This window comes from Podarcis tiliguerta, assembly GCF_965153285.1.
Source record: "Podarcis tiliguerta genome assembly, chromosome: 3".
NCBI classification, from domain to species: domain Eukaryota; kingdom Metazoa; phylum Chordata; class Lepidosauria; order Squamata; family Lacertidae; genus Podarcis; species Podarcis tiliguerta.
The window spans coordinates 30073690-30091843 of NC_139536.1; the positions used below are offsets into that span (position 1 = coordinate 30073690).

Consider the following 18154-nt stretch of genomic DNA (forward strand, 5'->3'; position numbering starts at 1 on the left):
GAATTGCAGGCCCCTTTGGAGTTGAGCTCCTCTCATCCGCCGATGACACATGCCTGGATTTAAGTTGTGAAGGCGTTGCTGTTTTCTCGGCCTAAAACAGACACTTAGTCTCATTAACCCTGTACAGTGGTACCTCGGGTTAAGAACTTAATTCGTTCTGGAGGTCCGTTCTTAACCTGAAACTATTCTTAACCTGAGGTACCACTTTAGCTAATGTGGCCTCCCGCTGCCGCCGCTGCGCTACCGCCGCACAATTTCTGTTCTCATCCTGAGGTAAAGTTCTTAACCCGAGGTACTATTTCTGGGTTAGCAGAGTCTGTAACCTGAAGCGTCTGTAACCTGAAGTATCTGTAACCCGAGGTACCACTGTATACCTGCTTTGTGGAGGTAACAATGATAAGGTGCTTGGGGAAATGCGATTATCACCCAGGCATCATGAAATCCAACTCAGCCGTATCGCCAGTGTCCTCTCTTAATCAGGCAAAACTGTTTATCCAAGGCACACAAAGCCAGACAGGCAGGGAGTAACCTGAAGGTCAATAGCTTGAGTCAGTCAGCGTCAGGCTACAGATTGGATGGATTGATTGTGGATTATTTCATTTCTATACCTCTTAATATGTTAAAAAACATCTCTAAGCAGTGTACGAAAAAGAAGCAACAACCTAAAATATTACAAAAATACACAGCATATAAATATGTAACATTAAAACACAATTACTAATATATAAAAATCAGTATCAATTCATTTTCCTTCTGACACACCCTCCCTCTCAGCCTCTAGGTTCTTACCCAGCTTCCAAACAAATTCTCAGAAACACCCATAAAAGTCTCCCAATGAGAAGAGTTCCTAGAAAGAGCAGACATCACCCTAGTCTCTACAAATATTTGTATGCAATCTTGCCTAATGTCTATATTTTCATATGCAATACAGTGTATTTCTGTATCTTATTTTCACCAAAAATGCCTTTATGCACACTTTCCCCTGATATATTCATTTTTTCTAAGCATTATTTGGTTGGAAAACTGCATTGTAAATTTAGAGAAGAGGAAATTTTGAAGGTTAGCTATGTTTTTGGTCACTTATTGTTTGGGCAAGCACAAATCAGGTAGATTCTGTCTCATTTCCTTCTGATATCAGCGTTTACAGCGTACCCTGTGTGCATGTGTGCATTAGGCAAAGTGAGGCAGCTGCACCAGGAGGCAGGTGCTGGGGGTGTTGCAAGGTGTGGAGGACAGAGTTGTTTGTGCTGCATAGCTTGGCCTCCTAAGCTAGCTTTGCCACTCTCGGGTGTGCTGGAGAAGCACTGTCCTGACCTGTCAGCAATGTTGATGTATGATTAAACTGCCTGTGCTTGTTCTTGCACCTCCTCCTCAGCATTTAATTATCAGATTCGCATTGAACAAGTTCTCGTTTCTTTTGATTAGATTGCACCATCCCATATTTGCTTGCAGATTTGCTGTCACATTTTATCATCTTTCCCGTTACGTCATCCTTACCCAAATACAACAGCCACAAATCAAACAAGCTGATTGCACAGTCCCTTTGAGGAAGACCCACCGCATCCTGATTGGGTTTTTCAGTCATATTTATTTTTAAGATGGAAGGTGACAAGGGAGCAAAGGGATGATTGAGAATGTAAGATTGTGAATATGTAAGTAAAACAGAGCGCACCAGGCTGTTTAATGGGTTAGCAATAACGTTGAACCGAAGTCCAATAACTAAACGAAAGCTTGAGAATCTGATCCAAACGGTGTATCAGTTTTATTATTTCCCAGTGATTGATGCTTTTGTGCTGATTGTATTTTATTGCACTTTATGTTGTTAAGGAAATTTGATGTGCATAGTGCCCTGAAATATTTATGATGAAAGGAGGCATGATGATGTCCTCATTCCTCAACAAATGAAGGAAACAAACAATGTGAACTTGCAGCAATTTTTTAATCAACCAGAAGTGAAGCTGGGAGAGTCAAGTCATGCATCCTTCCTACAGTGCAACACTTCCATATATAACTTTTAATTCCCTGTTCTAAAAGGAGCTATGCATATGTAGTGCATAGGATGCATCCGTTCCTTGATTCTGGCCAGGATTGCAGAAGACCCCAATATGAGGTCAGGCTGGTCCATCCCAGTCCTTCTACTGGACTAACAGGCTAGAGGGCACTTTAGGAAGCAAAATGATTTTGCTGTATGGAGCTGGAGACCACACACTTGTCCAGAGTTTGTTGGCTGTTCAAAGCTCCAAGACTTGGTGTCTGTTGCTTCTGAGGGTGCTGGTGCCAAGAAGCAGACCACCATCTGGCCATTGTCTGTCAATCCCTCTTGAATGTCTGGGGTTTTTTTCTGCAGAGTTTTTCTCCAGCCATCTCCTGCCTTGCATGAACTGCAAGTTCACCTCTCACTGCCCCATTTTGCTTTCTGCCTTTGTCTCTATGGCCTGTCTCAGAGCTGCTTGATATAGATGCTGCATTTTTTCACCTTTTGAAAACACGTAGAGTCATGTCTCAAAAAGGGGCCAGTTGTAATATCAGAACCTACAAACAAAAGTATGGAATGCATGAACTGTAAAGAAGAGCCTTGCAAGATGCAAGTTTCTGACTGTTCTGACAGAAAGAAAGGAGCCTGACTGAACTCACATTTGTTTACTTCCTTCCATGCTATGTATTTAGAATCAAATCACTGTTTTGAAGCTTGAGAATCCTACAATATGATGATACTTTCATTTCAAGTGGGACCTGCAGCCCAAAAGTTGCAGCCTGATGTGTTGCATATACTCAATCCTCATCGAGATGTGTGTTTTTGGGGGGGAGGAATTAGAGCTTATCCCCAAAAGATTCTTTTTGCTTCTACAAACTTTCCCAAGCTGTGGGGAAGTAAGGTAATTTCAGACTCGGGTCTTATGATAGGGGTTCCTTAAATGGGTCATGTGCATGTATTCAGTTACTTATCGTAAGCCAGCCCTTCTGTTCATTAGGCTAACTCCCTCTTGTGTGAGAATGCAGCCAGTTTGGCTACCTAGGCAATAGCACCCACAATCTGAACATCAGAAACAGAGGGAATGATAGCAATTCATTGTTTCCAAATAGATGTGTTTATTTTTCTGAATGACCTGTTTACATCAAAAAGTATTGCCAAGCGCAGAAATTGATTTCCTTCTTCATATCTTTCAGCTGCTTTGTAGGAGCTTATCTGTAGAAGTGCTAGTTGTGGAGCTCTCAAATAACTTGCAAAATGCCATCTTAAACCAATGTGCAACACAGCCACTGGGAGAGAAAGAGAGAACATAACTGTTAGAACTTACTTAGGGCATCTGTCTGGACATGTTCAAAGCTTCCCCAAAGTTTTCTATGATTCCATCTTGGTAGAGCTGCTGCTGCTGCTGCATCATCATGGGATCTAAGAGTCTGCAAACAAGAGTCAGTAGTCCTGATTCTGAGGGGAACCATTTTGGCTGTACCACTTAATCTGTGGAAAGGTCATCGCTCAGGGGAAAAGCAGATGAATACTCACTGGTGGCCATCAAGACTGGTGGTGATGTGTAAGGCAGGGAGACAGCAGCAGGTGGAGTAAGAGCCAATGACAAGCACAGCCAACTAATTCTGGTTTTCACCCCATCTTCCTCCCTACTGAGTTCTGTAATGGCACAACTCAGACTAAGGAAGAAGAAGCTGACACCCAGTGCCAGCCCCTAGACCAGTGCCAGACTTACGTATAAGCCAAAAAAATTAAAGGAAAAAAACCTGGATGTACATTTTCAAAATATAAGATAAAAAGCGTTTTGTGTTTTGTGTTGTGTAGGCTCCTATGGTGTAAGTAATGGACCCTGCCTGCTAGGCTGCTCCCCAAAATTACCATATATATTCATATATAGCATATATTCAGCACAAAAAACAATGACAATTTGTTGTTGACAAAGGACTGCTGGACATATAAAGGGCCCCATTACCTTCAGTAGCTTAGGGCCTCATCAAACCTAAATCCAGCCCTGCCCTAGACTGGTTTTAAGTAAGAAGGCAGGCCGGTGTGGGCTGGCTACAGGCAAACTGAGGTGGGGGGCATTTCCCCATTTGCCCCAATGAATCAGCCTCCATTACAACAGAATGCTTTGCATACAGAAGGGCCCAAGCTCAATCCCTAGGATCTCCAGGTAGGGCTGGTAAATCCCTCTGTCCAAAACCCTGGGGAAACTGCCATCAGTCAATGCAGACAATATTGAGCTAGATGGAACAGGTCTGGTTTGATATATGGGAACTTCTGAGCAGTTGAATCCATACTGGGAGGCATGTAACAGGCCTCATTGGTACCTAGAGACCCATGTGATTCAACCTCCTGCCAGTGTAGCTTAGATCTTTTCCACAATTCCCCCAAGCTTCATGTTACTCACTTGAAGTGCATGATGCACATGCTCTGCCACACCAGATGGCACTTGGAAGGATCACCCAAAGCCTCATTCTACATTTTTCTGGCCAGAATCAACCTTCTGCACACCCGCAGACCCAGGAAATTACAGGAACAGGGTGGCAGTGGCAGTGAGGGTCCAAAATAGATTAGCAAGCCTGGAAATTTCTGAGCTACAGAACAGTGACAGTTGTTGGCATTTCACCTAGGGTGAATAATCCCACTAGATTGGGAGCTGGGTAGGAGACATATCGCATGAAAACGCATCGAATTTCTTGCTGGCTGACAGAAGAAAAGGTAGGTCAGAGTCTGCTTCCCAAATGCTATTAAATAAAACTGAATGCTCCTAACATCTCTGATGGATGTGGCTTTCATTATAGTTTCACAGCAAGGTTCCTTTCTCTGACTACAGCAGGCCCTGACATCTTTTGTATTCTAGCCAAAATAAGAAAAAAAAGAATCATCACTCATAACATCTAGATCATTGCTAAGACCTATCAGGTCACTTATTTTCACCTCATTCTGGGCAAGAACTGCTTCCCTCGTGCACGTTTTCAGTTGTTTTGTCTCATTCCCTTTGAAGGTAGATAACAAAGATGAACACAGAGTGATCATAACAGAAATATATTTATATCCTGCTCCCTATGTGACAAAATGGATTGTTGTCCATATATAACCTACGTTTTCCTGATGAATTTGACAATACTAGCTCTGACAGCGTTATTGTTTTTGGCTTTAAAAACTCGGAGCCCAGTTCTAGCCATTTTTGCTCAGAAGAAAGCAGAAATTCATGCTGTAGCTTATGAAGGCATCCAGTTTTGGGTTTTGTCAGATCCCATTCCAGACTCTCATCGCTGTTGCTGCGACCATTGCTCACCTACTCATCCTTGTTTAGAGCACCTGGCTTGTTAATAATAATAATAATAATAATAATAATAATAATTTATACCCCACCCTCCCCAGCCAAGACCGGGCGCAGGGCGGCTAACAACCAATAATAAAAACAAGTTGATTAAAATACAACTTAAAAAACAAGATTAAATTACAACATTAAAACATTTAAATGCAGCTTCTTCACAGGAAGAGAAAGGAAAAAAGAAAGAGGGGGAGGGAATCAAATTCATTCTAAGCCAAAGGCCAGGCGGAACAACTCTGTCTTACAGGCCCTGCGGAAAGAAATCAGATCCTGCAGGGCCCTGGTCTCATGAGACAGAGCATTCCACCAGGCCGGAGCCAGTGTTGAAAAGGCCCTGGCTCTGGTTGAGGCTAATCTAACTTTCTTGGGGCCCGGGACATCTAGGGTGTTGCTATTTATGGACCTTAAGGTCCTCCATGGGGCATACCGGGAGAGGCAGTCCCGTAGGTACGAGGGTCCTAGGCCAGTACAGGTGTGGGCAACCTGCAGCCTTTGACCTCATTTCAAGCCAGGAAAGAGGGAACTGGAGAGAGAAAGGAGGGCAGGAGATGGAGAAGCTGGAACAGATCAAGCAATGGAAGGATAAGAGGAGAAAACTCTTGCAAACTATCAGTTCTGGGCTCTGGCAAGGATGTCCCAACTCTGGCAGCCCGTTGGGTGGAAAGGAAAAGGGAGAGACAAAAAAACGGAAGAAAATAGTTGTTCTGTCCATTTATGGTTTGGGGCCTGCCCACTAGTTACATGAAGCCCTGGTAAATTATCCCCAAGGGAATGCAGAAGAAGATTCCCTATCTTTGAGCTAGCAGATGGAGCCGACCACTACAGCCCAACTTTGCCAGGTGGGTGGGACAGACCCCCTGTCAATCACCTGACGTCATGTATCCCATCAAATTTCAAAGGGATTGGTGTGACTGCCAATCAGCTGGTGGGTTGTTACAATGACCTCCACTGAAGGTGCACTCCCAGCTCCAATCAGCTGGCTGGTGGTGGAAGTGTCCCTTCAATGAGGCTTGCTTCATTAGTACAAAGCATTTGAATGTGTGCTGCTAGCGCCTGTCAGCTGAGTGGCAATGAGAGCACACATTGCTCCCAAAGCAGAAAGAAGATGAATGCACGGTTAAAAGGGCTAGAACTTGGCTCTTTATTGCCACCTTGATCTTAATATCTACTGGGGCTAAAGACTACCCAGGATTCTACCTCATGCATCCAAATATATTCCAGTCAGTGAATTATAATGTGTGAGCTTATCCACTAAGATGTGCTCTCCATCTTAACATACCGAGCTGTGGTTTTAACAGGTATCCTAGCTGCATCAGTACTACTAGAAATAATAATAAATAGGTGTGATTCAAAAGCAGTGGTGATTTTATTCGGGCATCTTATTACCACCAATTTGTCATAATGCAACTGTGCAGAAGCTTAATTCAATCATCATTACCTCAGCCAGAGAAAGCTGGACAATTCCATGCTTATCCTTGTCTAGCATCTGAAACATTTCTGGGTGGCAAAAAAAGAGCAGGTGTTATGGTTAAACAGTAGCATTTGGTACATGAGAAAAACAAAACCTGGGCACAATTCCGAGAACCTGGCTTCTTCAAATCAGGTTACTTCAGTTTTATCAGCTGTGGGACAAAGGGTTTGCTTTGTCCCAGATCCCAGACTGAATCTCTACTATCCTCAGGTATGGCTGAGAAAATGTCCCACCTGAAACCCTGGAGGTCCACTGCCGGTCAGTGTAGACAACACTAAGCTAGATGGGCCAGTGGTCTGGTATCAGACATCTTCCTATGGTGTTGGTAACTTTGAAGGGTTGACTTAGTACTTCCAGCTGTGGTGGTATATAAGCGACTGCTCAGCATCCAAAGACTGGTTTTTTGTGTTTTTTAAAAAGTATTTTAAATACTTATAAAATGGCAAAACAGCAAAGGCATGAAAGTTGGAAGAATTGAGCTGCTGGTCACTGGGGATGTCACAGATAGCATCCAGCAGATGCCTATGGATTCTCACAGTCACATTGCCTATTCCATTCACAATGGAGCACCTGCACTATCTTGAATGACAATGAGATTGGAAAAGAGACACTAGATGGGGCATGGGGAGGAATGCAATTAAGATGATCTGGTCATTGTATATTCTTGTGCAATCCTTGTCTGGAAAGCACCTAAACTGGCATATTTGGGCAGCTACACCATTCTCTGCATAGCAAGATGGCAGTCACACACAGGGTGAGGTTTGCAAATCAATCCCTTTGGCAGATCCTATTAGACCTTGTGGGGGATAGAATGTCTTCTGCATCTGAGTCCCTATATTTGTTTTGTCAAAAGCAGAGTCTGACAAGCTTTGGGATCTTACACTGGCTTGGGAGTAGTTGGTTACTTATCTAATTTGGCAAATTACAGACATTTTAGTCCCTTTTTCCTTGACACACAGTTGTTTGTGCTCAGGTTAAAAATAGAGATAGCTCTTTTGCTTGTTAGAGAAAAGCCGAGGTGGTGATAAGGGAGACACTCCAGAGTATTTTCTATCACTCTACCCCCTTTTACTTCAGGAAGACTTACTGAAGAGAGTCTCTAGGCGAATCATGCAGGCCACGAAGCCATCAAAGTCAATGGTCATCTTGCTGCCAGCATAACGGAGAGCTATACTGTGCTGGATTTTGTTGTTAAGAGTGAAGCCTATGTGGAAAGGAAAGCCAGGCATGAGTAACACAATGTTTGGTGTTGATCTACACCGCTGTTTCATTGCACCTGTTTTGTGCGGTTTATAGTACTTCTGCTATGGGGCAGCTATATAAATTAAGCAGGTAAATAAATGTGGCAAAAGCAAAATGTCACTTGGAGAAGGAACTGAAATATTTTCCTTAAAGCTTGCATTTGTTTCATTCTGGATTGTTTTATACAATGTTTTGATGTGTTGTAAACCGCTTTGAGATCTTTTTCTTTAAAATATAAAGCAGTATAGAGATGAAACGAATAACAACAAACAACAACAAAACAGCTGCAGACAGACAGTGATGAAGTATTATTATTAAGTATTCCATCCTGGCAGGTTTGTTGGTCTATTATTATGTTTTCCTTTCCAGTCCCCCATTGTTCTCAAGACCTAACACTCCCTCATAATGTTTTCTAAAATGACACATTTTAATGCCAATTCACGGGAATTCCCTTGACCTATATTCAGAAGAGAAGCACCTAATTAGTGAAGCCTTAATGCACTCCTGGGGCTCCAGCCAAACGAAATCCATTGCAGGGAGTCAGTTTCATGCACAGGATATACTTCCTATCCATTTCCTAAAGCTTCATTTAAGCTGAGGCTGAAGCCACAGTTTGCTGGCCAGAATGGAGGAACACATTTGCTGGAAAGTCAGCAATTCCCCATATTGTAGCAATAATCTGCCCCCCCCAAAAAAAGACCAGATGATCCCCATCCACCCCCTATAGAAACAACAAAGATCCTTGTGGCACTTTAAAGATTAATAGATGCTTTGTAGCATAAGCTTTTGTAGACTACAGTCCACTTCATCAAATGCTTGAAATATTATCCTCGGTTTGCAGAGGGTATTGTGAGGGGAGAAGGGAGGATTGGAGCCAAGTGAAGCTGATGCATATCACCTGCATGAGAAGAGACACTGGTCCCACTATGGGCCCTGGGAGGATGCCCCAGTTGTCAATGAAATATGGAATGTTCCTCTCCAAGGGCACAGGGAGAAGTACAACCTTGGAGAGGGTGATCTGATTCCTCCTTCTCCCCCCTGCCGAAACCCCTACAGTCTTTGCGCTGGCATTGTCGTAGCTGGGAAAAGAGGATGGAGGAAGAAACAGCTGGACATAAAAAAGGTACAGCTATGCCACTGTTTAGATAGGCCACGCAATGGTTCACATGTTCATATGTCCTCAGGGACCTAAATGAAAGATGCCCATAGAGATCAATAGAGAAAAATTAATGTAGCTGGGATTGGCACCTGCATGCCTACTCCCCCTTCCAAAAAACCAGAAATGGAGGGGAAATATCCCAAGTGGTGTCCACTGAGGGCTGAGCATGCGCAGGGTGCATAGAAAGGTGACCAATGGCTGGAGAGAGAATCAAGGAAAAGAATGGGGGTGGAATAGAGTGTCAGGAGTGCCAAACAGAAGCATTCCATGTGGCAATATTTTGTTGCAAGGCCCTAATTCCTGAAAGTTTCCCTGTAATATAGACTCGCCGTCACCAGCATGCTGTCCGCCATCTCTGTCGAAGCACAGCTCCATGAGTCTGCTACTGGGGATCATATTCTCAATTCAAGCAGGGTAATTATGAGGCCCAACAAGCCCAATCTGTGCCTCATATGAATGGGTATCTAAGAACACATCCCAGAATCATTTGCAATACACTTGAGTTGTGTGACGGATGTAAAAGATTCCTTGACATGGAGGATTGGGTACCTTAGAGGTCACACAAAAGACCACTGGCACACAGTAGGGATGGACAAATCAGTCAGTTTCAATTTTTCTCTGTTTCCCATCTTAAATTTATTTCTCCAAATTTCCCTAATTGAGTATTAAAAAAAAAAAACCTCATGGAAATGCATGTTAATGCAAATTTCTCCACATACACCTACTTGAAGAGTCGTAGCATGGGGGGCAGGAGGGTGGCCCCAGGCACACATTTTTGAGGAAGAGCAATCGGGGGCCCCACGACACGCACAGTGCCCTGGCAGCTGAGGAACAGTGGCAGGTGGGTTGGACTAGTGGACAGGTAGATGGGGGCAATGGGCAAGGAGGCTGAGGTGCACCCACACCTCAGCTGCCCAGCCCACCAGGGGATGGAAAGCTTGCCCCACCCTGGGTGCCCTGGGTGCCACTGCATTCTTGTACATAGTTTTGACTAAAACAGTGGACACTCAGGTTGCGAACGTGATCCATGCAGGATGCATGTTCGCAACCCGCAGCGGTGTGTCTGTGCACGCGCAGATTGCAATTTAGCGCTTCTGTGCATGTGCGACCGCCAAAACCCGTTCTGGTACTTCCAGGTTTCGGCGGTCCGTAACCCAAAAAACCACAACCTGAAGCGTCTGTAACCTGAGGTATGACTGTATACACATTTTTGCAAGCAATTTCCCCTAATATAATACACCTTTCAATGTTTTTTTCATTAAGGTATGCATATTTATGCACATTTCCCCTGAAAATATGCATTTTGTACCCAGTGATTGGTTCGACGACTGCATTGCAAAATTCAGAGAAGTGCAAAGTTCACAGGATAACTGTTTTCTGCACCATATATTGATTCAAGAAATGCACATTAGGTGGCTTCTTGTTCCAATTCCAAAAAAAGTTGGATTTCTCCCGCATCTCTACATTTTGGATACTGACCTGCTTCCGTGAGAGCATTTCTCATTTCATGTGCATCTATGGTCCCGGAAAAGTCAGTATCCACTTTCTTATAGATTTCCTAAGCCAAAGAAATAGGGAAGGCTGTTGGTTGTCATTTTAGGCTAATTTTAGAAGACCTATCAGTTTGGCTAGGATATTCACTGCTGCTCATGCCTGGCAAGGGAGCCTCCTCTCTCTGAAAGCGTTAATGACTGAAGGAGAGGGAGGAATTCAATTAACTAATGGCAAGCTGTGTGCCCTGGGAAATGGCTCCCACAGGGCTGGCAACTTGCCCACCCACATGGCAAACGGGCCTTTGAGAAATAACCCCCTTCCTCTGGCAAAGGCTGTAATATAAAACTCTATTGAGATTAATACTTTAAAAGAACAACAGACAGTTCTCGGTGCCAAATGGCTTCTTATCCAGCTCTAGCTGTGTAATTAGAAGCTATTCTGGCCTGTAACTCAGTAGGAAGTTCTGCCACAGTTGTTCTTTCACACTTTCATCCACTACTGCAAAAGTAATCAAAATGTTGAGTACCGAGGGCCCGATAAGAAATATAGTTGCATACAAGTAGCATAATTTTAATGTCATTTTCATGTGTGTGGCAGGTGCCAAACTAACAGTGGGAAGACATTTAGCATTCTCCCATCCTACTCTCAGTTATTAAGGATGTGAGGAATTAGGCCCAAGGCCTAACTGAGTCCAGTATCCTCTTCTCAGAGTGACCAATCAGAGGCCTAGGGGAAGGAAGTGTGCATTTCGAACCCAGAGGCAACAGCATTTCCCCTACTTTTGTTGGCCAGCAACTGGTATTCAGAGGCAATCTGCCTCTGACAAGTGAGGTAGCCTGCAGACACAGAGAACCAGGCAGGGGGCCTTCTCGGTAGTGGCACCCATCCTGTGGAATGCCTTCCCATCAAGGAGATATGTAACTATACAGTCTTTAGAAGACACTTGTATAGGGAGGTTTTTGTTATGTTTTATATATGTTGGAAGCCGCTCAAAGTGGCTGGGGCAACACAGTCATATGGGCAGAGTACAAATAAAATTATTAATATTATTGTTATTCCCATGACTCCCAGCTTCCATTAAAAAAAAGAAATTGGGTCACATGGCTGTAGTTCATTAAGGGTGATAAACTCACACAGCTACAATTCCCAGCATTTTTAACAAACTACAATTCCCAAGATACCCCATGAATCCTTAGTCATGTTTTAAATGTATCGTGCGGGTGTGACCTTTAGCTTTTTAGCATTTGTAGAACCTGAGATACAAGGCAAAATGTACAGAGCCGATTCTTCTCACTCTTTACAAAAAACTAGCCTGCTCTATGCTTTTAGTGTTTTTCATTTTTCACATAAAAACACCCATAAAAATGCCAGTGGATGCCCATGCTAGTAGCTTAATTAGGGAGGAGGCATTTAAAAATATGGGTAGCTCTCCATGGGTAAAAGGTAAAGGGACCCCTGACCATTAGGTCCAGCTGTGACCGACTCTGGGGTTGCGGCGCTCATCTTGCTTTATTGGCCAAGGGAGCCGGCGTACAGCTTCTGAGTCATGTGGCCAGCATGACTAAGCCGCTTCTGGCGAACCAGAGCAGCGCACGGAAACACAATTTACCTTCCCGCCAGAGCGGTACCTATTTATCTACTTGCACTGGCGTGCTTTCGAACTGCTAGGTGGGCAGGAGCTGGGACAGATCAACGGGAGCTCACCACGTTGCGGGAATTTGAACCGCCGACCTTCTGATCGGCAAGCCCTAGGCTCTGTGGTTTAACCCACAGCACCACCCACATCCTTAGCTGTCCATGGGATACAAGACTATTTCCTACCCTTGGGACCATTACATGTACATTCCATACTTCCCCCCCCCCCAAAAAAAACCCAACAACTGTATTTCTGGCATTCAGGGCTCCATTTCTCATCCATTTATGGATCAAAGAGAAAGAATACATTTAGAAAAGAGCTGTTTTACCAGATATTTCTGAATCTTCATCCAAAGTATCTTGAATTCCAAAAGATCCAACGTACCAGTTCCATGGTTCTGCAGAAAGTTAAGGTCTAATCTGTGGAAGCAAATAACTCTCCCCCCCCCCCCTTAGCCAGTAAGGACTTCTGGCCTAGATATAAATGAATGACTCATTAAAATGTGCCACTTTACCTGATGCATGAACCTGCACTTTCAACCCACCCAGAGGAGGCACACCTGCTGTTTTCAGTTTGCTTAGATAAGGGTGTAATGAAGATTCCTGGGCTCTCTTTTGCAGAGTGATTTATTATATTTTCGTAGGGCCACATAGATCATGCTTTGGACTACAAGAAGTAGCCACCTGCTTGAAGTCCTTTTTAGGAAATACTTTTGTTTTAAAAACCTGCACACGTTTCAAGCACCCCAAGTTCCATTTGCTACAATTCTGCTGCATTCTTCCTTTAGAAAGAACACAATGACTTATCAGCAACTCCTCCCCAACTCCTCCTGTTATCCCATCAAACCACAGATAAGGACCACACCTTCTTAACTTTAACATTGCCACAATATCAGGAGCTCCCAGAATATTTAAAAGGTAAAGGTACCCCTGCCCGTACGGGCCAGTCTTGACAGACTCTAGGGTTGTGCGCCCATCTCACTCAAGAGGCCGGGGGCCAGCGCTGTCCGGAGACACTTCTGGGTCATGTGGCCAGCGTGACATCGCTGTTCTGGCGAGCCAGAGCCGCACATGGAAACGCCGTTTACCTTCCCGCTAGTAAGCGGTCCCTATTTATCTACTTGCACCCGGGAGTGCTTTCGAACTGCTAGGTTGGCAGGCACTGGGACCAAACAACGGGAGCGCACCCCGCCGCAGGGATTCGAACCACCGACCTTTCGATCGGCAAGCCCTAGGCGCTGAGGCTTTTACCCACAGCGCCACCCGCATCCCTCCCAGAATATTTACTGGGACATTAATTGCTGAAATACAAATTGGGCTCAGAGGCGGATTATAGGGAGTGTGACCGGTTCAGCCGAGAGGGCGCCGCAGGGGGTACCACAACAATGATGAACAACTGAAGGTGGGGTTGGACACCAAATTTTGGCACCACACAAGGCGCCACTGAAATTTTAAAGTCCAAGTCCTCCACTGTTAGGCTGTGATTATATGCACACTTACCCGTGAGTAAGACATTTATCGTCAAGACCTCCAAGTGGTTCGTATAAAATAGACATTTAAAATACTGATTAAATCAACATCCCCAAAAATAAATAAATCAAAATGTAAGTAAAACCAGAGATGAGGAAGCTGTGGCCCTTCAGATGCTGTTCAGCTCCCAACTCGCTTTCTGCCTAATTATGTTTGCTGGGGCTGATGGGAGTTGGAGACTAACTATATCCGATGGGCCAGACTTTCTCCACCCCAAAACACATAATAAAATAAACCTGCACGTTAAAATGCCTGTCAAAATTGTACATCTACTCAGACTTGCTTAAATAAAAAAAAGTTTTGCAGGTGCTGAAAACAAGATAGCAACCTGCAGGGAGTTCCAGAGCTTTTGTGCTGTCACATGAGAGATCAATTCCTTGCAAGTACAAAATGAACATGATATGGCACTTGTAAAAAGGTGCCAGTTCTGCATGTATGCTTATTTATGAGTCAGCTTGCACAGGAGCAGGCTACATAGGTACAATCCAGACCCCAGTGATTGCAGCAAAGCTGAGTTGCATCTGGTATCCGTGAGCTTCTAGACAGAAGTGGCAGGTCTGTCCCAGGCACATCATCTCTCTTTTCCCTTTTTGCTGAAAGAAATTGCGTTGAACGATCTGGCATAATAAGCAAAACATTGTGTCCAGTTCTGGCATCACAGAAGCCAGCAAATGACCCATTGCCTCTTAGAACCATCATCAACCTCACAGCCATCTTGCTAAAAGCAGGCTTCTGCCTCACTTCACAATGAGCAAAGGGAAGCTGGCAGCAGAGGTGAGTGACGAAGCACTCCATTATTCCAGAGAAATGTTTCTTAAGTCTACAGCTCTTTAATTGTGCAAAGAACTTTGTGGTCCCCATGCTCATTCTCACAACCTAGCCATGAAGCTAGTTTTCTCTGTTTAGAGATGAGGTATCCATACAACGGGACGCGGGTGGCGCTGTGGGTTAAACCACAGAGCCTAGGACTTGCCGATCAGAAGGTTGGCTGTTCGAATCCCTGTGACAGGGTGAGCTCCCGTTGCTCGGTCCCTGCTCTTGACAACCTAGCAGTTCGAAAGCACATCAACGTGCAAGTAGATAAATAGGTACCGCTCCGGCAGGAAGGTAAATGGCGTTTCCGTGCGCTGCTCTGGTTCCCCAGAAGTGGCTTAGTCATGCTGGCCACATGACCCGGAAGCTGTACGCCAGCTCCCTCGGCCAATAAAGCGAGATGAGCGCCACAACCCCAGAGTCGGTTACGACTGGACCTAATGGTCAGGGGTCCCTTTACCTTTACCTTTATCCATACAACTGCCCATGGTCCTTCTTACCCACAAGGCAGTTCTGCTAGGGGCATGATCTGATCTGTGGCCAGAGGGTTATAATGTACATCAAGCAGAGATGGGGGGGGGGGTCAGAGACAGTGGAAGAGCAGGTAAAGTGAGGCCAAGGTGCCTGAGGAAAGATTTTATTTGCTTCTTGAATTACTGTTTCCAAATGTAGAGAAAATGTACAAGAAAAGCATGTTTGACTTTGGTGTGTACAGTCACCCCATTATTTGGTCTAGTGAGAGGTACTTGTGTTGTTCCAGAGAAGACCACGAGCGACAAAGAAATGTGTTTTCAAACCAGAGGGCAAAAGGTCCCCCACCATCTTAACCACTTTCAGTAGTTATTAAAATCCACTCTCTGTCCCTGGCATGAAAGAAATTTCAAGAGAGATTTGAAAGTGGAGAGAGTTCATGGCTAGATGAACAGATAATGGGAGATATGCAGGCAGAACAGAATGAAATGAAGGCCAGAGAAAAATATGAAGGAGAAGACAATAGGCTGTTTGTGCAGAGTGTAAGGAGTGAGAAGGGATTGAGGAGGGGAAGGGCTTGACAAAAGGAGAGACTGAGGCTTGGTCTCCACAGGCATTGACAGATGTAGTAGAAACCCTAGTGCAGAATAAACCATACCACTTGAGGCTGTAGGTGGAGGTTACCTGTTTCTGAATGAGAAAACTCCCTGGGGGTGACCCTATCATGATGCTAATGCAAGAATCCTCATCTTTGGAGGGTCAGGCTAGGGATTCAGAGTAGGAGAGGGAACTGCCTTCAGAGTCAGAGCCTGATGCTTATACCAACCTGGAAGCCCTAACACAAGAGGATTCCATGGTAGAAGAGAAGAAGAGTTTGGATTTGATATCCCGCTTTATCACTACCCGAAAGAGTCTCAAAGCGGCTAACATTCTCCTTTCCCTTCCTCCCCCACAACAAACACTCTGCGAGGTGAGTGGGGCTGAGAGACTTCAGACTTCAGTGTGACTAGCCCAAGGTCACCCAGCAGCTGCATGTGGAGGAGCGGAGACGCGAACCCAGTTCACCAGATTACGAGACTCCCGCTCTTAACCACTACACCACACTGGCTCTCTGGCTGAAGAAGGTCACACTGCCCACCTCTGACTCTGAGAACTCACACTCAGAAGCTCAATTTGCCCCTCACTCTGTGAGAGTGATGACTGTAAAATAGGCTGGGCCCCTTGAGTGAGGAGGCTCCTTTCATTGAAGGTGGAGCTAGAGCAGCAGCTCCTCTTTAAACCTCATTTTGAGCCTGAAATAGGCAACAACATTCAAGTTCTGATCTTATGGACTCTCCAGCCTGAACTAGATATGGCACCACTAAATTCTGGCCTCATCTTGCCTCACCGAAATCTAAACCAGGTGTGGGAAACTTTGTGGTTCAGAAACATCTGGAAGACTAGTGGTTCACCACACCTGACCTCATAGAATCATAGAGTTGGAAGAGACCACAAGGGCCATCGAGTCCAACCCCCTGCCAAGCAGGAAACCTCAGTGGTGTGCAGTCAGTGGACTTGAGGAACTAGGCTAGTCCCCTAAATTTTCCCGGTAAATTAAGAGTATTAAGCCCTAGTGCCTTCTTCCCAAAGCCCAGGAAGCTTCTGTACAGCTTAGGGAAGGAGGCGCAATGCTCACGCATGCAACATCAGGAAATCCCGGTGGAAGCCTTCACCCCCATGTGCCCTCGCAAGCTGGCACATCTGGCCCTAACTACTCCCCTACGAAAAATTTCACTGCACTGCCTGACCTAGACCTTATCCGACTTTGGCTTACCTTATTCTGTTGCTGAAACCTTAACTTTTGTCTTGGGTCAGAACCCCTGCATTGCAGAGGCTGCCACATGGACTAGAACAGGCCCCTCTCTCTGCCATGCCAGTTTCCTACTCTGGAGGTTTCTGTGGCATTTGTTTGTTTGTTTTGAGGAAGGAAAGGAGCACTGCTTTTCTCCCATCTGCAACTTGAAGCGGGATGAATCTATTCTCCTGTCTTTACTCCCTTTCCCCACATTCAGCTGCAAGTGTAGACCAGCACAGAAGAAGACAAATAAAATAGAAGAGAGGACTTCAGCCATCATGTAGGTGTGGAGACTGAGATACCAAAGGCTTCTTTCTAAGTGCATGGTTCTGAAGGCCCTAGGGGTGCCCCTGAGTCCAGTTCGACCACTATTTTCCCTATGCAGACTTTCTGCTGAAGCAGCACAGCTCATCCCTCTAGATTACAGCTTGTCTTCTCTACCAGCCCTCCCTGTGGCTCTCTGCCAGCCACCTGGCTACACAGCTATATTAAATTCATTCTAGCATGTTAAATCATTTGCATTGTTAATTACTCTCCTATGAGAAAAGGGCATGCTGTGAAGATTGGCAGTTCCTCCAGCTTTTATTTCCTCCATATTTGCCGAGCCATGTGGATAGGAGGGGCCGGTTTAACCATTTGGCCCACTCTCCCCAAATCTCATTGTACACCTTCCTTGTGTATAAAAGGAGAGCAACCTATGATCTGATGATCGGACTAGAATCGCAGCCAGGTGGTTCATAACAACACAACCACGGCTAAATCCAGGCAGGGATCGTTGACAAATTCTCATACATCCCAGCAGAACTTGAGCACAATACAATGGGAAACCAAGCACGCAACCAGAAACAGAGGGTTAATAACCTTGCTATACTAAGCTGTTTAGATCGACACTCTGCACTTTATGCCTACAGCAAGTGAAGACAGATGTGCCAGGAAAATGAGACACGTTAAGCCCTGCCTTATCTAGTCAAAAGGTTCACAAGGGAAATCCAGTAGAGAAGAGTGACATTTAAAGGATACATCTAAGAGGCTGATCATCTCCCTGCAGGTGTTTATGCTGAATCCATCACTGTTAATGTCTCTTCCTATACAATGAAAAAGGCAAAAAATATGTTAGACAAATATTTATCTGCATTCCCTGGAAACACTAGGGAGTTATCTTTGTGCATGGTTAGCCTTTGCAGTTAAGGAAA

At 44.8% G+C, this 18154-nt stretch overlaps 1 protein-coding gene across 2 annotated transcripts in view; it reads right to left on the bottom strand.

Annotated features, from left to right (window-relative positions):
* Window positions 1-3070: 3070 nt before the first annotated feature.
* Window positions 3071-18154, bottom strand: part of CAPN8 (calpain 8) — a 41974-nt gene continuing 26890 nt past the window's right edge. For both annotated transcript variants that reach the window (XM_083434476.1, XM_083434475.1), the window contains 6 exons: window positions 17982-18046; window positions 12643-12711; window positions 10664-10742; window positions 7871-7987; window positions 6751-6809; window positions 3071-3261 (listed from right to left, as the gene is read on the bottom strand). In XM_083434476.1, coding sequence (XP_083290602.1) covers window positions 3238-3261; window positions 6751-6809; window positions 7871-7987; window positions 10664-10742; window positions 12643-12711; window positions 17982-18046 — 413 coding nt within the window. In that variant the 3' untranslated portion in view covers window positions 3071-3237. The remainder of the gene's footprint in view (window positions 3262-6750; window positions 6810-7870; window positions 7988-10663; window positions 10743-12642; window positions 12712-17981; window positions 18047-18154) is intronic.